Source organism: Corylus avellana, chromosome 1 (assembly GCF_965113065.1).
Source record: "Corylus avellana chromosome 1, dhCorAvel1.hap1.2, whole genome shotgun sequence".
Taxonomy (NCBI): Eukaryota; Viridiplantae; Streptophyta; class Magnoliopsida; order Fagales; family Betulaceae; genus Corylus; species Corylus avellana.
This window is the reverse complement of record NC_142490.1, coordinates 11,089,601-11,112,319: the sequence shown is the minus strand read 5'-3', so window position 1 is coordinate 11,112,319 and position 22,719 is coordinate 11,089,601. Positions and strand designations below refer to the sequence as shown.

Sequence of the window (22,719 nt, the reverse complement as noted above, 5' to 3'; positions counted from 1 at the left end):
CCGAGACTCGCGTGCCTGGGTCACCAACATCATCTACCTCTATCTCTCTCTCGAGCGGATTCCGACGGTGGCTCCATGGATTCTGGCGGCTACGTTTGGCTAGAGGGGTGGGGTAGTTTACGGGTTGGTGGGTTAGAAGGAGATGTAATCAGGTGTTTTAGTCTTAGTGTATTTTGGTGTTTTTAAGTGAGGTGTCAAATTTTGATTGGAGGCTGGAAAATGGATAGTGGTTTTTTCTAACCACCTTTAAAAGTGGTTAGCAATTAGTAGGATTAGTGATTAGCAGTTAGTGCGGTTAGCAGCCTTTTCACCCCTAATTAATTATAGCACTCCAAGTTAATTATTAGTTAATTAATTTGGAGCATTACAAAAATAGCACCCTTTTATTTTTTTATGGCATTATAAAAATAGCACCTTTAATCATGCATGAAGGTTTGTGGGCGTTACATATGTATATTGATTGTGAGTATAGAAATTGAACATAGTGGAACTTAAAAAAAAAAAAAAAAAAAAAAAAAAAACAGAATTTTGTATGTTTAAAAAAATAATGAAAAAAGCTCATAAAAAATATAAATTAAAATTGTAGTATAAAGGCTTTTTTATATATGAAATACACATTAAGTGTTATATTCAAGTATTACAACAAAACTAATGAATTGAAATAGCTATTATAGAAGATCATTGGCGGAATTGCTTCTCTTCTTTGAAATACACTCTCTTCTCTCTCCTGATATTAGCCTAGTTGTCCAAGCTTGGGAAGGAGGGAAACCAGAAGGTTCTCCTCCTCCTCCTTTTTACAACTTTTGGCTTAATTTCTTATGAAGTTTCTCTCTTCATGAGAGAACTCTTTTATCTATAGTCTTCCCTAAATCTATCTATCGTCTTTGACGATTTATCCTCGATCCTCATGAAACAGTAGCCGTAATCTAGTTCACTTGCTGTCCACATCATTCTCCTCATGGATCGCTGGTTGGATCTATGTAGTTTTGAAGATCAACTTTTTCAAAGCCAGATCTCCTTTTCTCCATTGGTCTCAACCTGGAGCGCGCCTCTCCACCAACCTCACTAGCGTCCCAGCTCCCTAGCACAGCTTTTCACTCCAAGCAGATTCCTCTTGATGCCTTCCTCCATCACAGCTGTTGTTTTTTGAGTTTTTCCTGTTAATTTTACATGTTTTTTGTAGTGTTATGTTTAACTCGATCTAGTTGGACTTTAAACTCTTTATCTATGAAGTGAATCTTTTTTTCACCTTTCTGGTCCCCTTCCATTTTTTGAGGTGCTAATGATATGTCTAGATGTGGTTTTTAAAAATAACCCGAACCGGTTGGGTTTCAGACTCACTGTCTATGAAGGGAACCATTTTTCCTTTGTTCATTTTCATCTAAATCTCCACAGTTTCTTTGGAAGCTTGTTTAGATGTAATATAGGGGTATTCTAAATCTCCAGATGGTAGTACCCATTATAGTGTGTCGCACCTTTCATCGGCTGCATTCGCAAGTGACTTATACTTTTTTTATTTCATTTCAGTTCATTGAGGTGCTAGTGGTATGTCTGGATTGAGTTTTTATGTTTAAGCTTGTATTCTTTTCATGTCTAATCTATCAAAGTTTGTTTTGTAACTTCTTTTGATTTTATGAATGAAAAATTGTTAAAAAAAACAAAAACAAAAAAGCTATTATTTTTTTTAAAAAAAAAAAAATTAATAATAACTATTCTTCTTTCTAATGAAACAATAATTTGGCAGCATGCGCAATACTAACCAAAAACAAAAGAGAAAAAGATATCATCTATTAGAAGCCCACGTGAATCGTAGAAATCAATGTTTAGGGCCCAATTTATAGCCCAAAAGATGGTGATGATACGGGCCGGCCCACATAGCAGATATGGATTTAATATCGTCGATTCATGTTGGGTTTGCTTGATCTTTAACTAGGGGTGGGCAGATTAACCGGTTACCGATTACCAGCCGTATACCAGTTTCGACCGAACCGATATTAACCCGACCCGATATTAACTGTAACCGATATACCGATATCCTTATCGGTTAAATTTTTTATACCGATATGCTTATCGGTCCGGTTAAAAATTTCATATCGGTTAACCGTTTAACCGATATAAACCGTTAAGTAGAGATGCCAAAACGACGTAGTTTTGAGATTATATATATACCTATGTAACCTTATCTTAATTTGGGTTTGGATAGGTTTAATTTTTTTTTTTAGTGATGGCATTGGATGGGATTTATTTGCCTTTGGTGAATGCATTTTTCATTAACTAGTTTTGTTAGTCTAATTAGCATTCATTATGTTAATTAGTCCATTTGCTTTGGAAAAATGTAGGGAAAAATATAAAATGGCCCCCCAAACTATCAGTCATTTGTAATTTAGCCCCTCAATGTTTAAAATGTAATAAAGTAGCCCCATAAACTACCAATTAGTTACAATTTGGTCACTCTGTTAGTCAACACCGTCAAATTGAATGGAAAATACAATACGTTGTCGTTTTTTGGGGGTTAAGTTACTAAAATGCCCTTTTAAAAAAAAATCAATTTAAAAAAGGCCTCCAAAACGATGTCATTTGGCGAACCCTAAAAAAAAATTAAAAAATTAATTAATTAAAAAAAGGGGTCGAGGGGTGGCCGTCCAACCACCCCCATGCTCCAAAGCCTCCTCTCTCTTCTTATCCGAAGAGCTTATGACAGTCACATGGTGCCCCATGGCCTTTGCTATCTTCACCCCCATGTGTCCCACTCCTCCAAGCACCAATATCCCTCCTCTCAACCGACTCTACTTCAAACCAAAGTGACTCAGTGGACTGTAAAATGTCACCCAGGCGCACAACAGCGACGCCACCTGCTTTACATCCATCCTATCTGGTATCTTCACCACAAATCTGTGAACCAAAAGAAAAAACGTCAGCTTTACTTTAAATTTCATCCGACGGTGATTTTTTCTGAACACATCGAAATATGCAAAAGTCATGGGGGTGGCCGGCGAGCCACCCCTAAACCACCCCTTCTAAATTTGTTTTTTAATTAATTTGTTTTTAGGGTTTACCGATCGACGTCATTTTGGAGGCCTTTTTTAAATTGAATTTTTTTTTCCCAAAATGGCATTTTAGTAACTTAACCTAAAAAAATGACGATGTATTGTATTTTCCATCCAATTTAACGGTATTAACTAACAGAGTGGTCAAATTACAACTAGCTAGTAGTTTAGGGGGCTACTTTATTACATTTTGAACATTGGGGGGCTAAATTACAAATAGCTGGTAGTTTAGGGGCCATTTTATATTTTTCCCAAAAATGTATTTTATAATATAAAAAAAAAGTTGTGGTGGATCAATATAAAAAAGTTTTAATTTTTAGCCCAAAAAACAAATATTTGGGTCCCAACAAAAAGTATTTGGGCCCTAAAACAACTCATTTTTAATAACTTATTTTAACCCAACAAAAAATATTTGGGCTCTCAAAAGTAAAAAAAACTCATTTTTGGCCCAACAAAATAAATCAATATAAAGCCCACGGTTAAACCAGTTAACTGCTTTAACCAAACCGTTTAACCGTGTACCGTTATAACCGATAATTTTGTTAAAATTCTTATTGATCCGATATCGGTTAATAAACCGTTTAACAAAAAATTATCAGTTAATAACCGATAAGAACCAAAATCGGACCATTTTGACCGATACTCATGCCTATCTTTAACCAGCTTAACCAAATCCAGTCCATGCCCACTTGAAGTGAACTATTATTTTTCCAATGCACGAAAACGACATATATAATACTTGTACGACGCCCCTAAACGCCATAATAATTTCTAGTCCTGGCAACAAGTACCCTGGTTACATGTATCTACCGACCATATTAAACGCACCAAAAGTTTTCTTAAACAAGTCAATTGGTCAACCCAAGCTGACACAGGAATTTGAAGCTTCGTTTGCCAACGTACCATTTAAAAGGTACTTTTTGTATTTGAGTGTCGGTTTGAAATTGTGATTTTAATATGTGTAATTTTAAAAATTATGTTTTTAAAAGTATTATTTTTTAAAATCGTAAAGACGTTTTATAGAACATGTTAAAAAATATTTGTTATTCGAAAATTGTAATTTTGGTTTAAATTTGAGCTTTTTCAAATAAACACTCATAGCTTACTTATAGAAATCGCATTTTTTTTTTCTATTTTAAATTAAATATTTTTTAAATTGTAATGCCAAACGCCTTACGTTTTGGCAGGTTTTACAATATTTTTTAAAAACATAAATTATTCTTATGAAATTGTAATTTCAAATGTACCATTAATGTTATGGTCCTTAGGGATAACTTCACCTTTAAACTACTAACGCATTTTTAAAAGATTTTCAATTTTAAAAACTATCAATTTCACCCATAAATTTTCAATTTAATGCAATTGACCCATTTGTCAATTTTTGCAACTCTAACGGAAACCACTAAAAATAACAAATTACCTTTCAATTTTTGTTTTTTTTTTTTTCAATTTAAAATTAAGAGTAAATTTGAAATTTTATAAAATTTTCAAAGATATAAAGGTTATTTCATTACTTTTAACGTCCAAAAACTAAACAGAGGTAAATTGCATCAAACTGAAAATTCGAATGATGAAATTAAGAAGTTTTAAAATTTGAAAGTCTTTTCGAATCGTGTTGTAGTTCAATGGTCCTTTGTGAAGTTTCTCTTTGATGTTAAGTTGGTTTTTAGTCCTTCATAGCAAAAAACAATTCTAACAAATATTTTCAAAGTAGCCCGAAATATTTTAATAAAGACCCTTAATTTTTTTTGTAAATTAAAAAAATACGTATTATTATTAGGGTTAAATACCTTATTGTCCCCTGTGGTTTTTTTATTTTTTGCCCCATAATATTTACTTTTTATCATAGGAGGTACCTCTAGTTTGCCTAAAGTCGGAGATGATACTTCCATCTAAAATTTGACGGAATACCACATCAACACTAATAAGGAAATTGACACGTGTCTCTATAATTAATTTAAAAATAATAATTTTTTAAAAAAACATTAAAAATTATATTTAATTAATTAAAAAAAGAAAGAAAAAAAAAAAGTTTGCGGTGGCTGGCCATGGGGATGGCCTAGCCACCCCCATCTGGCTAGAAGCCACCCCCAAGGAGCCAAAGGGTGTGGCCGAAACCATCCTTGAACTCCCGAGCCTCCCCCATCCAGCTGTGGGGCCACCCCCTTTTGGCTCCATGGGGGGTGATGAGGCCGTGGGGGCTCGCCACCCCCATTCTAGCCAAATGGAGGTGCCCAAGCCACTCTCGTGCCCAAGTGGGGTGGTTAGCCACCTTCAAACTTCTTTTTATTTTTTTAAATAATTAAATATAATTTATAATGCTATTAACTTTTCTTAATTATAGGGATACATGTGAAATACTATTTTCGTCTTTAAACAAAGCAAAAGTACTTGCTATGATTAAAAAACATAAACCTTAAAAGACAAAAAAAAAATAATAATAATAATAAAATAAAGAAATTAAACCCAATGATATTTAACCCTTTATTATTCCTCACATCTTTCGATGAACCAACCGAAGCTGAAAGTACTTCTCATTTTAATGAAGAGCAACACAGTCATTCACAGTCATTCACGGTCCGGATCAAAAGAAACTGTACGGGCATTGGGCACTTGACCAAGACGGACTCACTTCCCGAGACACGCCCGGACTGATATCTGATTCCGAATCCCCACGTTTTGTTTTTTAAATGACGTAACTACCCCTGCGTCTCTGCAAAAGCCAGTTTTTTTGTTTTTGTATTTTTTGTTTTCGGTTTTCTCACTTTCTGCAAGGAAGGAGGGTTTAAACTTTAAAGCTCAAAACTTAGAAACGAAAAGGGTGGTTTTTTTATTTTGGTCTCTCTGACGGTTTCGTCTCTTTGGAAAAAAAAAAAAAAAGGGGGAGAAAATGGGTAAGAAGGCCAAAGCTGCAAAGATTGGAAAGAAGGTTCAAATGGTACAAATACCCTTTCAATATGATCATTGTTGATTCTGTTTGTTGCTTTGAAAACTTTCTTTTATGCTTATATTTTAAAGCCCTTTTGTATTTTTGAGTATCATATTGGTTCATTTGTTCTTTCTTCTTTTATGTTGCTCTGATAATTATTCTTATGCCAATGGCTTACTTCTTGTTTTCTTTTAGTTTAATCTTTTGTTGGTTTCTGTGTAGCATTTCTGTGTTAATTTAGTATTATTTGAGATCTGCATGTTACTTTTAAGGGCACTGTATTTAGTCTTTTAATAAATAGAGAGTCAAAGATGGAGAAGGGGTTTTGAGAACTACAGAGGAAGGGTGAGGTTTCTAAGTTGTATTTGTTTGGAATCATATATTTTGGTTATAAAGGCCTTTGACTTAACAAAAATAGGTTTTTTTTTCTTTTGGGGGGGGGGGGATTTGTTCGTAATCTTTTGTATTCATCTTGTCGATGGCCTTTTGCTTTTGGGGTTTATTTTGTTTGTAGGCATCTCAAACTACGCGGGTGGTTTTTTTTTTTTGTTTTTTTTTTTAAAATAAAAAATAAAAAAAACAATGGAAGTTCAGGTTTAATTTTTTATCATTAAAAGGAGCATGATAATGGTATGATTTTAAGAATGTTTTTGATAATCCAAGGAGAATGAAAGTACCTCCCAAAGGAATAATTATTTGTCAAAAATGGACGACATCCTGGCTAGTTTTAGATGAACAATGATTTTTCTTTTTTGGATGACTAGATGAATGGCTTTTCTACTTGCAAACTTGCTGGTATTCTCAGCTGTAATCTTGGTAATGTCAGCTCTTGTCGTGAAATATGAAGACCTTGTTGTTTATTGATGGGGTTTAGGTTGTGATTGCTGAACAAAGATAAGGGCTTGGACTTGAACAAAGATGTCCATATTCAAAATTGGCACAGTTCATGAAGTTTTGTTGTATTACAGCTGCATAAGCTGTGTTAATTCAGCAGTTTTGAGTTTTATTTGCAGTTTCCCTTCTTTATTGTTAAAGTTTTAATTAAGTGATTAGATTCATTATTTCTCAATAACTTAAGTGTTTGGGATAGGTGGCGGTTTATCATCCTGCCATAATACCATGATAAATTACTACTTGTCCCAAAATCTTAGTTGATGGAAAGGATAAGTGTAATTACTTAAAAAAATTATAGCACATCTCTGATGCCATTACTTGTTGTGTAAGGGACTATTGTTGTCTGGGAAGTTTAGGAATATAGATTGTGGAATTTTACTTCATCTACTAATTAGTCTTTATGTTTGTTAGTCAAAGCTTGAAAGCAAAACTCAATCATTGGAAAAAGTGGAATCACAGCCTGGACACACAAATCCTTCCCCGGAGAGAGTGGAAAATCAGCCCAAAAGTGTGAATCCTTCATTGGGAAGTGTGGAATTGCAGCCTGAAACCATAAGCCCTTCCTTGGTGAGAGCAAATACACGGTCTAAACAGCAAGCAGAGTCTGTCAAACCTTCAAATCCAAAGAAGAGAATGAGACACTGCATTGGTGTTAGGCGATCAGATCGTATAAAAGGAACCGTTACGCCTGCTCAAAACCAGGACATCGAGCCTATGATTGAAGAGATAACCCTAAGCGAAAGTGAGAAAGAGGATGATGACCACCCTGCTCAGACTGAGCAAAATCTGCCTGAGTCAGCAACCTTGAGTGAAAAGAACATGGAAGAAAAAATTAACTATATTGTACAACGATTGGAAGAACAAGAAACGGCCATGGAAGCATTGAAGTGCAAGGTACTCGATAATTTTGTTGAAATTGTAAATTGTAAATTTGTCATTGCACTTGTATCTTTCTGGTTTTATGACTTCTGCAAATGGAATTGTCAATGATGTCAAAGCAGGTAACCAAGAAGTCTTTCTTGAGTGGAGGTCCATCTAGGGTAGATATCAGATACAAGAACTTGTACATCAACTCCCAACAGAAGGTTTTGGTTATATGTGACCTTATAAAGTATCTGTACTTTGTTTTTTTATAATTATTTGTTATTTCATTTTCTCCCCTTATTTTTTTTCTTTCTTTTTCTATATGCAGGTTGAGTCCTTAACAGAAGAAAATAAACAACTTGCAATGAAGCTGGAAACTGCTCTTTGCAAAGTTGAAGCAGTATGTCTCAGTGATCCTCTTTATATCACATTTTTTGTTTCTTAGCTTGTCATCTATTTTGCTTTGTCTTCTTGTTACAAATATTGTTGTATAGTTGCTTCTCATTGGTGTACTTGGTTACTCTGTTGTGAATCTAAGCATGAACCAGCAGCCAGTTACTATCACCAGATAACGCATTTATGTTCTTAACAAGTGAAATAAGAATTGTTAAAATTTGTCTTTTTCTTACTTCAACCTTTTGATTGTTCTGGTGGTGAGCACTACTAGAGTGGTCCCTGGAATGAATTAATATAAATCTTGCTTGTAGACATATGGAGAATATTAGTATGTTTGAATATAAACTAAATAATTAAATTCGCATCTTCCTATCAGCTTAAGTTTTTGAGATAAGTAGTGATTTAATATATATCTGAATAAAGGTTTTGAGTTCGAACTTTGTCTCTGTCATTTATCTCCCATTTTAATTATATTTCACGTGTTGGACTTCACATAGTAAGGAAGAGTTTGAGCCTACCTATGAGGAGTCTTAGAATATAACTTAAATGATTAAATTCATCTCTTCCTATCAGTTTAAGCTTTTGGGATACATGATGATTCAACATAATATTGGTGATTTGATAGTTTATTCTTCAGGTCATTGTCTTCTACACATTCTGTTATGGGCTTTACCTATGGATTTAAATGCATATAGATGGCCTTGAAATATAATAGCAATATAAAAGAATAAAAGCTTTCCAGTTATGGAAGCTCATAGGGTTGATCGGGATTTAGTTGGTTTCCTTTTTTTACTACCTAAACTTCTGCATATCAAGTATGGACATGTATGGAAATTTACCATATGGAGAAGAAGATCTATTGTATATAGTCTTCTCCATATGGAAATTTACCATATAGCTTAGAAAGATTTTTTTTAAAAAAAAAAATTATTTTCAGGTGTTCTTGGATTTAGGGTTTTTAAGAACTACCTTAAAGTTCAATTCCCATATCAGCAATAACAGATACATATGACTTGAATGTGGGCATAATTTGGTTCATGTATTGTTAGGTTTGTAGCGGCGTTTCTTTTTGTTATAGACAACGATAAAGATGTTCTATGTGCTACTGATTAAGTTTTTCATGGTAAAATGTATTATCAGGCATTAGCATTAAAAGGGATGATCCTTTCATTATATATATGCTAATGATTTGACCTTTTTTCCTTTCTTTTTTTTTTCTTCTTTGTTTGCTTGTAGTATCAGAATGGGAATCATGTTTTCTCTGACATGATGGAGAAATTGAAGGATGTCATCTTAATCTCAAATCTGACAAAAGCTACTGAAACGGCAGTTAATTTTTCATCTCAAGCATTACGCAATACTTCTTCACCAGATGATGTTCTTGGATCCAACGGTTCTGCAGCAAAGAGAAAGAAAACCCCAGTCATCCGAAAGTGAACTGAACTGAAACTTGCTGTAAAATGTGGGTGGTTTTGCTAATCTTTGGAGCCAAATACTTGTGCTTGAATCTAGGGCTGTCTTGTTTCATCATCATGTGTTTTAAGTATTTTGGATAAACTTGTTACATATTATGTGTAGATGGATGGTACTAATTTGTTTTCAGCTTCAACTGTAGGTGTAGGTTTTTATGATGTTCAAGTACTTCGGAGCATATTTTGTTTTTGTTACTTCAAGATCATACTGACATTGTTGATCTCTAGAATACTATAGGCAACTACCTGGTTTGTGATCAAATCATCAAATGGTTTCTTTAAGTTTTACCAATTACGACCATTTTGTTAATGTCCCTGCCATGAATTACCGAATTAGAAGCTGACACGTCAAAATAGCGCATTCAACATGTTTACTCAATGACTGAACTTGTTGGCATGCTACATCATCATCGAGGTTAAAAAACATGGAAGTTTTACAGCAAAACCGCCCAAAACGGTGCACTCCACTTGGGCCCTTAGGTCCTTAATCCTCTTTGTCTTCGATTTCCTTAGAAAAACAGTTCTTTTTACGACACCTTTTGCTGCCACCACTGCTCACCGAGGATAGGTCCATTTCAAAATGAGTAATGTTATAGATATGTTATTTAGTATTCTTAACTAGTATGACATGCTCAATTTAATCTTAGATCAATCATAATTAAAAGGCAAAAAAGAAAAAAAAATATATATATTCAAGGATGGATTAAGCATGCCACATCAAGAGAAATAATATTAAATAGTTTATCTCTTAGCCTCTTATTACCTTAAAGACTATATGGCTAGGTCTTAATAACGGGGTAGAGGATAATGGGGTAATGGATAACACTAATCTTTCAAAAGACATCAATTTCTTGTCTAAAGGGTTTCAAATGTATTGTTGGATTGTGATTCCCATAATCAATTATGGGAGCTGGTATCGTTTACAAACTCAAATGTAAAATACACAATCTTGTATTTGAGTTTTGAGTTGAAAATCTCTTATCTGCAACGTTATCATGCTTTGAAATGTGCTCTTGGTTGGTCTTATCAGAAGATGTCTCAATCATGTCCATCTGTAGGCCCAGAAATACAGTTGTGCAAGGACCAGTTTTTTGAAAAAAAATTTATGGACATGAACAAGGGTTGTTTGGCAAACAAAGTTCCAGCTTGTACCGCTTCTCTGGAACATAGATAAGCAGATTTTTGAGGTATAATAATAATAATAAATAGAGCTACTAAATAACTAGGTAAAGTTCATATTCATTCAGATAAAATACACACACACAAAAAAAAAAAAAAAAAGGCCCAAATTATACTTCAATATGTGAAGAATTATCCTCAATGTTTTTTGTTGGTCATAGAATTATCCTCGCTTCATTCTTCTCTCATTCTCCTACTTTTCAAAATCACAATTGAATCTGTAGGATCCATAAGGGCCCAAGTGGAGCGCACCATTTAGGGTGGCTTTGCTGTAATTTTGTTAACCTCAATGATGGTGTGGCATGCTATTTTGACACGTTGACTGTGCTATTTTGACACATCTCGGCTTCTAATTAGGTAATATGCGGTAGGGATGTTAGACAATTAACGAAAGGTGGACAAAATAATCTATTTAATAACAATATGAATTTTTATGGAGTAAATTAATAACTTTTGATGTTAATTGACCTTTTATCAAGAGAAACGCTTCATCGCTTCATGTACTTTCAAGTACTTATATTTCAAATCAATTGTGATATTCATTGAGAATAATCACTTGAAAATATATGTATCATTTCTCTTTTTTCCGTTAATAAAATTGAAAAGAAGTGGAATCAAATATTTATTTATTATTATATGAATACAAACAAATTTTGCATCACTGCTACCAATGAAGGCATCAAAATTTACATCTGAAATAAGGCAGATGATAAAAGGAGGCATTGTTTGTTTGGTCTGCCCACTACTCTAGAGAGGTGGTGGAGAAGCTAAAATGGTGAGAAGCTCCAGGTGTCTGAAAAACTTCATCTTCTTCTTCTGCCTCTTCTTCTCTGATGGGTGGTGGTGGAGAAGAGAAGTCTAAGCACATTCCCTGTATGTATTCAAATGATGCCGACAGATCTTGGGAGGTCAGTTGGTGGTACTCCACAAGTTGGTTGAGGCATTGGTTTTCTCTTACTAAATTTGCATTCTCATTTGCTAATCTGGATTTCTCTGCCAGCAGTGCCTCCAATTGAAGCCTCACCTGCCCAGATACCACCACATTTCACATGATTAATTAATCATCTATGCTCAAGTAACTAGAAAAGAGAAGCTTTGAATTGAATGTGTACACGAAGGAAGGACTATTTTATAGTTGAATAAGGCAAGTTAAAATAGAAAATACAATCAAAGAATTACCAGAAAATATGACAGAATAAAATCAAGGGTTTTTATACAATCTGAATTTAGTCATTGGTTTTTCTAATTTCAAGAATATGATCCTCAAGTTTTGTCCAAATTTTAAATAGGTTCCTCTATCACATTTCCGTTAAAATAAGTAGTTTGTTATATGTCACCTATATTTCAATTGACACAGCATTAAGTGCTCAGTCATTAAAAAAAAAAAAAAAAAAACAAAGACCCAATTCCATAAATAACAACCGTATTCTTCGTCATCATAATCTTCTCAATTTATAGCGTTAGAGGAAAAACTATTAACGTTGACGCTAAGATGGACCCTGGGTGTTGAATGAGACACGCGTAATAGATAGAAAGCTATTAGAGAACCAATTTAAAATTTGGGCAAAATCAGAGGACCTTATTATTGAAATTGAAAACCCAATGACTAAATTAAATCCAAATCAGATTAAAACTTAGGGACTAAATATGATTTTTCCCTAAAATCAATATAATGTCTGGACAGTTGAGGCAACCTAGAGAATAGAAGCTTTGAATTGAATACTGTATTTTTGTGTATTATAACTATGTACACGAAACGAAAGACCTATTTATAGTTGAATAAGGCGCAAAGTTAAAATAGAAAATACAATTAGAGAATAAATTCAACTTACACAAGAAAATAAATCAATTAGACAAATAAAACAAATATCAGAATATATTCTACAACAATATATATATATATATACATATGGTAGAGAATATAGGTAGAAGACTCCTACCAGATCATCTTCCTCAGGCCTTATCCCTTTAGCAAATCCATCACGGAGCCTCCTATTCTCCTCTTCAAGCAGAGTGCATCGCTCTTGCATAAAACACAAATCCGACTTTATTGACTTCAGTTCTCTAGCAAGCGAAGCTGCTTTTGATGCCATGGAAATGGCAAGCTGTCAACGACAAGAAATTAAGAATTCAAACAAGATTCATAATCTTAGTACTTCAAGTGGGGGGAGACTGAAGAAATTGTAAACCGACGTTTTTGGCTTTCTTCAGCTTCCCATCTTTTAGGCTTTTCTGCGAATCATCTTCGCTATCCTCTGAAGAATGACTATGATCAAACTTCCTTTTCATTCCTTGCTTGAGCTCTGCTCCAGTTCCTTGCTTCTCTGATTCCTCTTCTTTACTGTCTGAGTTCTTCAGATTGCTTTGGAATATTTCAGTCAATGTGGGCGGCTTTGCAAGATCTCTAGCTCCCTGTAAACGTAGAAGGCTAAATTCAATGACATCCTCTGATTTCAGTTTGTATAGTTTCCACATATCAACAAAACTAAATCCCAATATAATCAAAATTTGGAAGTTTAGACAAGTCATCTCTTTAATTTGAAACTTACAGATTCACTCTGTTTCAGACACTGATCCAGATACGTGAACTAATTATGTCAAAGGAAACCTCCCTTTCACTTGTATATATGTAGCAGAAACTTTTGGTTATTGCTTTCTATGTAACTTGAAAGATTTAACCAAAATTCTATAACCCATCTTCATAAATCCTCTGTCCAAGAGCTTGATATGATCAAAATTTGGTAATTTGAAACTTACAGATTCAATCTGTTTCTGATTATTAGGAACCTTTGATTATTGTTTTCTATGTAATTTGGAAGATTTAACCAAAATTCTAGAACCCATGTTTATAAATCCTTAAGAGAGAGTTCAAGAACTTGATATACCTGAAGGGCATTGTCTAGATTGTTGGATAGCAGAGACAGAGTGTGGGCAACAGAGTCGAACCCTCTCATCAGAAGCAGCGAGTCTTCCTTCAATCGGTTCGCTCGGTCCGATTCTCCGGCGATCTACAAAGAATCCCACAAGCGGATCAACCCAAAACTCTCCGGCGAGCATAGAACAACAAAGAATTCAATCAAAGGGCTGAATACAAGCACTCACCAAATGGGTGGTTACAGAGGGCTCACTTGGCATTCTGCTTTGACGATTCTCAAGAAGCGTTTCCGTCCGGCTGCGTAGCGCACTCCAGAATCGCTTATCGGAGGAGGGGCTGATCAGAGGAGACGAACCCATGAAGCTTGAGCCCTCCTACAATCAAGTTCAAGAAATTTCATCAAATAGGACCATAAAGAGATATTCAAAGAAGAAAAGAAATACCCACCGCAGAAAGCTGATGAAACAGGGAAAAAAAAAGGGGGAGGAGAATAAGCGGAAAGATACCTGTTTGAGGTGGGGAGGCGATGGTGTGTCCACTGAGGCTGCCATGAGAGAGAGAGAGATGAGTAACGGCTAGTTTTTAGAGGAGCTTTAGGGGAATTTAAATAGATATGCTGTTTGAGCTAACGTTCTAAAATCTATCTGAAATTAAACTAATATCTATCTGAGTGGGACTTGGATTGGTCCGCTCCTTTGTGATCAATAAAGTGGGACTGCTTTTCAACGCGCCAAGTGGGGACCGATTTAGATCCAACGGCTGTAATTTTTCACGAATTACCAGGTTTCGGTCAACAGTAATCAGCGCCTACAGCCACAGTTAAATTGATTTAACAGATTTAATTTATCCCAATGCATCAAGCAAACTTGTGACCCTTGGATAATGGCTTTTGTCACTTTGTGAACTGTCTAATTAAGAGCTTTATCAATAGAGTCCAGCTTTGCTTTTGGGCAGGTATGCTTACTTTGACTAAGCTTTCTCTCTAATTTTCCACCTTGGGATTTTTTTTTTTTTTTCATTAAATAAGAAAAAAAAAATTTACAATGAATGATCATTTATATTTTATACTATGATCTAAAAAGAAAAAAATAGTAGAGGATTCTCAAATCGACCCAAAACGAAAAAGAACGTTGCAAGAATACATATAAAGAGTAGAAAACGGGTCAAATAAGTCACTCGCTCCTCTTAAAGTGGGATTCGAATCCCCTCAAATTTTTTAAAATAAGAGATTTTCAGATTTAAAAATATGAGCCATTTATTACATCTAACAGTTCAAAAAAATGCAAAAAAATTGTGTGTTACTAAGACAAGTGAGTTTGATATGTTGAAACTAAAATTAATTACTTCCATAAGTACTATAACATACAAACTTTTACTTTTGTTTGAAACATTAGATGTAATGGAATGATCAAATTTTAAAATGTGAGAAATCTCATATTTCCTCAAAGTGATTACAGAAACAAGATTAAGGTAAATCTATCTGATTAGGGATTAGGTGTAATTTTTTATTTTTTGAGTGGAGGTGTGAAAATTATTGATTTCATTTAAGGTCATCTTTACTTCTTTTTTGAAAAAAAAAAAAAAAAAAAAAAAATCAGTATTTTTTATTTTTGACAGAAAGACAACCCAAACTCTATAAGTAAAACCCAACAATATTCCGAACCGTCAAATTTATGTAATGCTTTGGTTTGATGTGCGACACGTGTCCAAGTGATGCACATTTGAACTGAGTTGAACCACTCGATTTGTCTGGTTCTGGAAACCATGAGCACAAGGAGGAAAGGTCAAAGGATTCCGGTACCCTTTGTCGAAAATTCAAATCGAAGCCATGCTGTAAACATACATGTGCTTGAAAACCTTGAGAGCCACGTCTTTAAACCTTGATATATATTATAGTGCAATAAAAAGATTATTTTTAACTCATAAAAGTCTTAGGTGAAAAGATGTTATCAGCCCATCAATAAGTAGGGTCACAACAACTACAGATGGAGCCTATGGCCTCTTATCACTTAGGACTTTTATGAGTTAAAAATAATCTTTTTATTGCACTATAGCATTTCTCTTTCAAATTAATACTATGAAATTTTTTATTCATTCTAACCTAACGCCCACCACCTACCACTGAACTTTTCACCCACCTCCGAGCCCCCAACATCGAAGTCTCCAAAACTAATTAAGACAATAGCTCCGATAGTTTTGTCAATAAAAAAAAAAATTATTTGGTATGAAAGATTTTATTATTTTTTGATGTTTCAAATTTAAATGTCTGCTTCATATTCAAGAGTACAAAATATCGAGTTTACAACATCATCTCATTGAAGTTATTCTCTTATTGAAGTTTTTCTCTTATATTAATATACTCATAGAATTTATAGGTGCACCCATCATATAGCAGCAGGATTCACTGAAGAAGGTTAGCATCTAGCCTTCTAGGGAAAATTACTTGGTATTTGGAATTTACAGTTGTACTAAACCAATCACTTAAGAGTATCAAAAGTACGGTGAAGATTCCAGAGATAAGCTACGTATCCAAATGGTCCCTCCCATTAACCTTTTAATTGAAATTGTTAGATGCACAAGTGAATAGATGTTACATCCCTTCTACTCAGAAACCCCTACCTTTTCTACTCCCCGCTTTTATCCTCTCCCTCTCCTTCTATTAATTTTTTTTTTTTCTTTATGTTTGTAGGTGTTCTTCGACTAGATCACCAACTTCGGCCTCTCCGCTATGCGTCCGTCCACCTTTTACCGTATTGTGCCATTCATCTCCTCCTCCGACCGCTGTTGCTGTTTACTGGTTGTTTGTTTGTGTTTTTTGTTTTGAATATGAGATTTCTTCTCTTTAGATCTGTCCTCATGAGTGAGGAGAAATAATTAGGTGTGATAAGTTATTTCTCACAGCCTGTATAATTAGGTGTAAAGGGTTATCTCTCACAGCTGATTTAAATAATTTTTGTTAAGAAATTTAGCTACTCATGTCTTAGATTTAGTCTGCTCGGAGCAGATATGTTTTTTATCTGTATTTGTACATGGGTTAGCGAAAGATTGTAATCATAAATAATACCTGATTGTAAGAATTTTTGTTTATATCTATGACTTTGTAACTTCATAGCATGTGACTATGTTTTTTGCAAAGTTTTATGCTTTGTGTTGTAAGAACTTTTTACTCTGCTCTATAAGAGCTTTATGCTTGTAATCTTTAATTAATGAAATCTTCAAATTTCCGTTAAAAAAAGAAAGAAAGTTTGATAGATGTTACAACTGATCTTGGCATTAATGACTCATATTGTTGTCAGTGTAAAATTATAATTTTTACCCCAAATGAAAAACAAAAGAAAAGAGGGGGGGCTTCACAACCATCCCCTGAAGGGTAAATCTTGGCATTGATGACTCATATTGTTGTCAATGTAAAATTATAATTTTTACCCCAAATGAAAAACAAAATAAAGGAGGGGGGCTTCACAACCATCCCCTGAAGGGTATATAGAGAGAGAGAGAGAGAGAGAGAGAGAGAGAGAGATTACCAGACACGTACAATACTGAATTCTCAGTCTTGCAAATTAAATATCAAGTCTCGAACGGATTTGCAAAGAAAATTGCATATTGAGAAGTTGGAATAAGTATCCTGAAAAGAGAAATTACTTCCTACCTCCAACTAAGCATATCATGATATTACCAGACACGTACAATACTGAATTCTCAGTCTTGCAAATTAAATACCAAGTCTCGAACGGATTTGCAAAGAAAATTGCATATTGAGAAGTTGGAATAAGTATCCTGAAAAGAGAAATTACTTCCTACCTCCAACTAAGCATATCATGGATGAGGATTGGCAGCAATTCCGACAGCGGATTGCAGCCAATCCCAATCTGCATAACATACTGCCCAAAAAAGATACAACTTCTCTCAGCAATATTAAAAGCTAATTCATAGGCTATGGGGTGTTCTCAATACACCCAGCTAAGCTAGACTAGCTATTACAGAAACATACTTTGTTAAACGAAAAATCAAAGTCTTGATAAAGTTCAAATCAGATCAATCAAAGGCAGTAGGGCACTGCCTTGAAGCATGAAACAACTCTAATCCTCCTGCTTGATTTCAAGGTTCTTGAGTCTTGATTCCAATTCATTCTCGTTATCCGCATTATCATCTTCAGCCTCGTCGTCAAGATCTTCTCCTTCAGGGTCGTTCTCATCCAAAGGCCCAAGCATATCAGGGGAATTCTTAAATATATCCTTAACCTCATCAATCCCTTCATCGGATATAAAATTGGAGTTGATATTTAGCAACTTAAATCCAGGTTTGTGCACAACAGCCTGTGCCAGGACCCTTGCCCCAGCCCTTCTAATTGCATTTGTGCTCAGATCAACTTCAGTTAATTGGCTATGCCCCACTTCCAATGCCTTGCTGATCACAATTGCACCTTCATCCTTCAGCTCATTCTCAGCCAAGCTTAACTTGGTGAGAAATTGTTTTGCTGCTATACAGGCTGCTAAAGTAGCAGCAGCTTTGGCAGTGACGTCATTTCCGGCCATTTCCAGAACTTCAAGAGAAGGTGCAGAATCCTTCAGAGAATTGACGAGTGCTTCTGCCCCCTTGTCCTCCAAGTTAAGGTAACTGAGGTAAATCTCAGTAAGATCTGAAAAGGCTGATATAGCCTTGCTCAGAGCAACTCCAGCTTCCACGCCAAACATGTTGTCACGCAAATCAAGCTTTTTTAGATGGCTACAAGTCCCAAGTGCTTCAGCTAGGGCAACTCCCCCTTCAGAGCCTATCCTTGTAGAAGAACACCGGAAATCCTCCAATGCTGGAGAATGCTTCACGATCTCAGATATAGCAAGTGCCCCTTCATCTCCAGTCATGTTATTATGAAACTGAAGAACCCTAAGCTTCTCAGTGGAAGGAATTAGCTCACAAACTGCTCTTGCAGCTTCCTCTGAGATACCATCATTCATCAAATAAAGCTCCTCCAAATTCTTCTGAGACCTTAGGAGTGATGTAAATGCCCTAACACCCTTTTCACCCATGGCATTGTTTGAAAGGTCCAGATATCTCAAAACACAACCTTCCAGGGCTGAAGAGAATATGTTCATGACCTTCAGAGCTTCTTCCTCCGGCCTTCCTGCAATAAAATCTGATAGGTCTACTTCTGTCAATTGATCCTTAATGGATAACAGAATGGGCTCAACAACACGAGCTGCATCCAAGCCAAAACTTCTATTACTGAAACAAATCTTAGTATATGAGTTTGGTTTCCTTAGTGATTGTAGAAGCTCCTCAGCCTCCTCTGCTTCAATAAAAGCCCTGCGACCTCCAGATATATCAAAGATTGTTTCATTAGCAGCAGTAGCTTTCTCAGATATAACATCTCCATCGTCCTTTATTCTGGGGCCTCTTTTAAGAACTTCCAGCATAAGCTTACTCGATTCTTTGGCATAAATTTGCACAGCAGAACTCCCATCACCATCTGACTCCTTCTCAAAGTGATGACTTGCAGCTGCAAAAGCAATATCCTCTATGTGCTTTGCATCCTCCTCTGCCTCTTCTTTACTTAACAGGCCATACTTCCTTGAGAAAATAGATGGAGTCGTAAGATTCTTGATCATTCGATCTACAAGCATTAGCCTTGTACTCTGGCTAGGGGGCCATAATTTGATAGGCAATGCACGGTGTTGGAAAGTCTGTGTTGCAGAATCCATGCCAAAGTAGCCTGGAACATTGTAATTAAGTCATTAATGTATAACAGAACTAAGATATAATAATACGGCTTGGGGAGGGGAGAACATTTATTTGAACTAGGTTAATAAATACAGCCAACCAGATTGCTTAACCTACATAAAACATTTCTGGCTCTGGCAGAATTACCCTACTAGTTTAAGCAATCAAGTTAAACCATTGACAAAATTCTCAACTATTTAAACTCAAACTCCAATTTTGTCAACACAAGTGAAACTCAAATTTTCATTTGCCAAAGCATCAAGTACTAGTAGGATGCACATATCAGCATTAAAAAATAAAAAAAAGTACATAAAAAAATAAAAATAAAAACACTTCTTATGACCATAAACAAGACCAGAATTAAAAGGACTGAAGTAGTGCACTAGGAAAAAAAGCAACCAAAAACAACCCCAAAAAAAACATAAAGGGTGTGTTTATGAAAAACACACCATTCTGAGGTGAAAGTTCTCAGAGATATGAAACAAACGAACAAGCAAAAATCAAAATCACAACCAACTATATTAAGGTGTGATTATTCATAAAAATAAATAAATAAAAACTATATTAAGGGACCCACTAGTGTTGTGTAGATAGTGATGGTGCCGGTGGCAATAAAGGCTACTGTGGCAGTTACAGAGATGGCAATGACGGTGGTGTTCCTGTCACTGTATTGGCCATGGTGTTCACAGCAAAAGCAGCAGTGATAATGGTAGCACTGATGCCAATGATATGAGACAGTCAATTTGTGCTGGTAAGGGAAATGACATGTATAATTTGTAACATACACCAATGTACAGTGGTGGTGAAAGCAGCAAAGCAACATTTGTGTGACTAAAGGAAATGACATCCATGGTAGTGAGAGAAGCATGGCAACAAGGCGGTGGGGTGATAACAATTTTTTCTTGTGTATCCACAAAAGTACATCCAATATTAAAAACATATGCTTTTCCTTTTCCTCTTATAGTTCCATTTTCTAGGTGTAAAAGAAGAGTTGGAAGGCCCTTCCGTAACAGAGAGCCAAGGGATAGAAGAAGGCACACTAAAGGTGCTATAACTGCACTGCCCAGATATTTATATGTAGACCATAAAAGTTCAGCCGTTCAGAAGAGTAGTCCCAATGTAAATTTGGACATGGAAGGCCACATGTTACAGGTGGTGCTCCTGCTGGATATATTAGGACTCTTAGAATGAGTCCAAAAAATGAAAATTGTTTAGAATAAGCCAGAGAGAAAATTATCAATGCTACGCAATGCCATCCAGATTAACAAGTCTTCTTACTTTATATAGATGTTAGAAGGTTATCAAATCAGTTATCTCACAATCAAACCAGTCTAGATATATACTCTAAAAAGAAGAGCTTATGCATTTATAGCATCCAAATACCATATAAAGAGAAAATCAACAAATATTTTAAAGGAAGTGGTTCTTAACAAACTCAAGGATCCAAAACTTAAAATCACAAGACAGACAAAAAAAAAATTGACGCTAGAAAACAAACTTATTAACAAGTCCCTTGAAGAAAAGTTGATCTGCAAGAATGCCTTTACATTATCTCTGAAATCTGCTATTACTGATTACTGATTTAAACAAATCAACACACAGATCAAAATATCACATCTACCTACATCAAATTAAATTGCATACAGAATCTGTACAATAACCCTCAATGTTGTTGTATGAGAACAAAAAGAAATTCTAATAATATGTTTGTTAACTTTTGACTACCAAAAATTAACACTTTATTTCATCTAAGTTAACTCATCGTTTTGACAAAAAAAAAAAAAAAAAAAAAAAAGAAGTTAAACTCATATTGTGAAAAATTAAAAATCTTTATCCTCTCATGCCCCAAATAATGAAATATAAAAATTCAAGTTCCTTTCCCCTCTGAACATTTTCTAAGCATCCATATCAATCACAATGTCTAATCAAACCAACATGTTAGAACTCCAATTCAAAAACGTATCATGTTAATTAAAAGGAACCTCACTAATCATAGGGATAGGGGAAATGACATAGATCTAGAGGAAAAAATAAAAGCCTCGGCCTGGCTCTTGACAAATTGTATTAAGAAATAAACGAAAATTGAAACCTTATAAGAAATCAACGTTACTAACGTAATTCCAAACTTTCTTTCCAATTTGTTAAACTTCCTCCACCACCAACCAAACCAACACGGCCAGGCACAAAAAAATAGAGAACAGCAAGAATTTCAACGAATCAAGCATTGCACAAAACCCTACGAGAAAGAAAATATTTGACAGCATACAAATACAAGTCACAGGAAATCCACGATTTCTTTTGCACGAATCTTCCAGTTTGGCATCCAATAAAACGCAAGAAAATAAAAAGAAAACTCTTAAGTTTTAGAAACGGCGGAGTTAACCCCCAACCTGCCAGTGCCATAAGATCCCAAGCATCTACTTAATTTTCCTACGTATTCTAAGCAACCAAACAAACAGCAATACACAACCAAGGAAATGGAGGACAGAGGAACAGACTCCGCGGCAGCGACTGAAATGAAAAATGAAAAGAGAATCATCCGAAACTATAAACCCTAGAAGTGAAAAAGAGTAAAATAGAGACGAGCAAAGGCACCTTTATTGATTGTTCTCCTGTTTGTTTCTCGGGAAACTTTCTGTGGTTTTTTTAAAATTGTGTGTGTGCGCGTGGCGAAAGAGTAATGAATGGATCGCTGATAAGAGAAAAATCAAAGAGAAGTGCGTGTGGGAATTGGAGGGAAATGATGAAAACCTAATCTAACTTTAAAATAATGGGAGCGAAGCGTAGGCTTTCCGCTTTGTCCTAGTAAAATGACCGAAACGTCCCAAACCTTTCGTCTTATTTACATTCTTGGTCATGCTAGCTTAAACTCTGGTCTGGACCATCGTGGGCCTGGATTGGATTGGGTTGGGCCTTGAACACTACCGACCTGAGCCCATTGTTACTTTTAGCTTACACTTGTTAGCTAGTCTTCTCGAAAATCCGACCTTTCAACCAAAACCCTCAAACGTAGCGTGTTTTTTAAGTGACTTTTCAAGTCAAACACTTAAAACATATTACATGAAATGGGTATGATAGACGGGCGTGAAGAGTAAGCCGAATACCATTACTCGACCCATAAGGAAGAAAAATATTAGACTTTCTACTTTCTTACAACTTGTTAACACGCGTCAAATTAAAGGATATTAATTTTTTAAAAAAACAAAAAAGCGTTTTTAAGTCTTTACCGAACCTTTTTTTTTTTGCTTAAAAAAATTTTAATTATTAAAAGTATTTTTTAAGCTTTTTAACACAATTCCAAACAGATTATAAACTTTTAAGTAGAGTTAGACGTGTATAGATTGA

At 35.1% G+C, this 22,719-nt stretch overlaps 3 protein-coding genes across 4 annotated transcripts; 1 reads left to right on the top strand and 2 right to left on the bottom strand.

Annotated features, from left to right (window-relative positions):
• Nucleotides 1-5,818: 5,818 nt before the first annotated feature.
• Nucleotides 5,819-9,739, top strand: LOC132171055 (uncharacterized). The gene is made up of 5 exons (XM_059582261.2): nucleotides 5,819-5,985; nucleotides 7,282-7,764; nucleotides 7,872-7,955; nucleotides 8,063-8,134; nucleotides 9,367-9,739. Exons 1-5 carry the CDS (start codon nucleotides 5,938-5,940, stop codon nucleotides 9,565-9,567), a joined length of 888 nt encoding a protein of 295 aa, XP_059438244.2. The 5' UTR covers nucleotides 5,819-5,937; the 3' UTR covers nucleotides 9,568-9,739.
• Nucleotides 9,740-11,390: 1,651 nt separating this feature from the next.
• On the bottom strand, nucleotides 11,391-14,254 carry LOC132172126 (GRIP/coiled-coil protein). The gene is made up of 6 exons (XM_059583577.2): nucleotides 14,163-14,254; nucleotides 13,884-14,030; nucleotides 13,667-13,789; nucleotides 12,975-13,193; nucleotides 12,722-12,886; nucleotides 11,391-11,805 (listed from the first exon to the last, which is right to left on the bottom strand). Exons 1-6 carry the CDS (start codon nucleotides 14,205-14,207, stop codon nucleotides 11,524-11,526), a joined length of 981 nt encoding a protein of 326 aa, XP_059439560.2. The 5' UTR covers nucleotides 14,208-14,254; the 3' UTR covers nucleotides 11,391-11,523.
• Nucleotides 14,255-17,251: 2,997 nt separating this feature from the next.
• On the bottom strand, nucleotides 17,252-22,147 carry RANGAP1 (RAN GTPase activating protein 1). Of its 2 annotated transcripts, XM_059581966.2 has the most exons (3): nucleotides 21,970-22,147; nucleotides 21,765-21,885; nucleotides 17,252-19,366 (listed from the first exon to the last, which is right to left on the bottom strand). In XM_059581966.2, the coding sequence occupies exons 2-3, from the start codon at nucleotides 21,775-21,777 to the stop codon at nucleotides 17,736-17,738; spliced, it is 1,644 nt and encodes a 547-aa protein (XP_059437949.2). In that variant the 5' UTR covers nucleotides 21,778-21,885; nucleotides 21,970-22,147; the 3' UTR covers nucleotides 17,252-17,735. The 2 variants fall into 2 exon arrangements, with proteins under 2 accessions (XP_059437949.2, XP_059437950.2); XM_059581967.2 differs by lacking the exon at nucleotides 21,765-21,885 and having other exon boundaries at nucleotides 21,970-22,146.
• Between the last annotated feature and the right edge of the window lie 572 nt (nucleotides 22,148-22,719).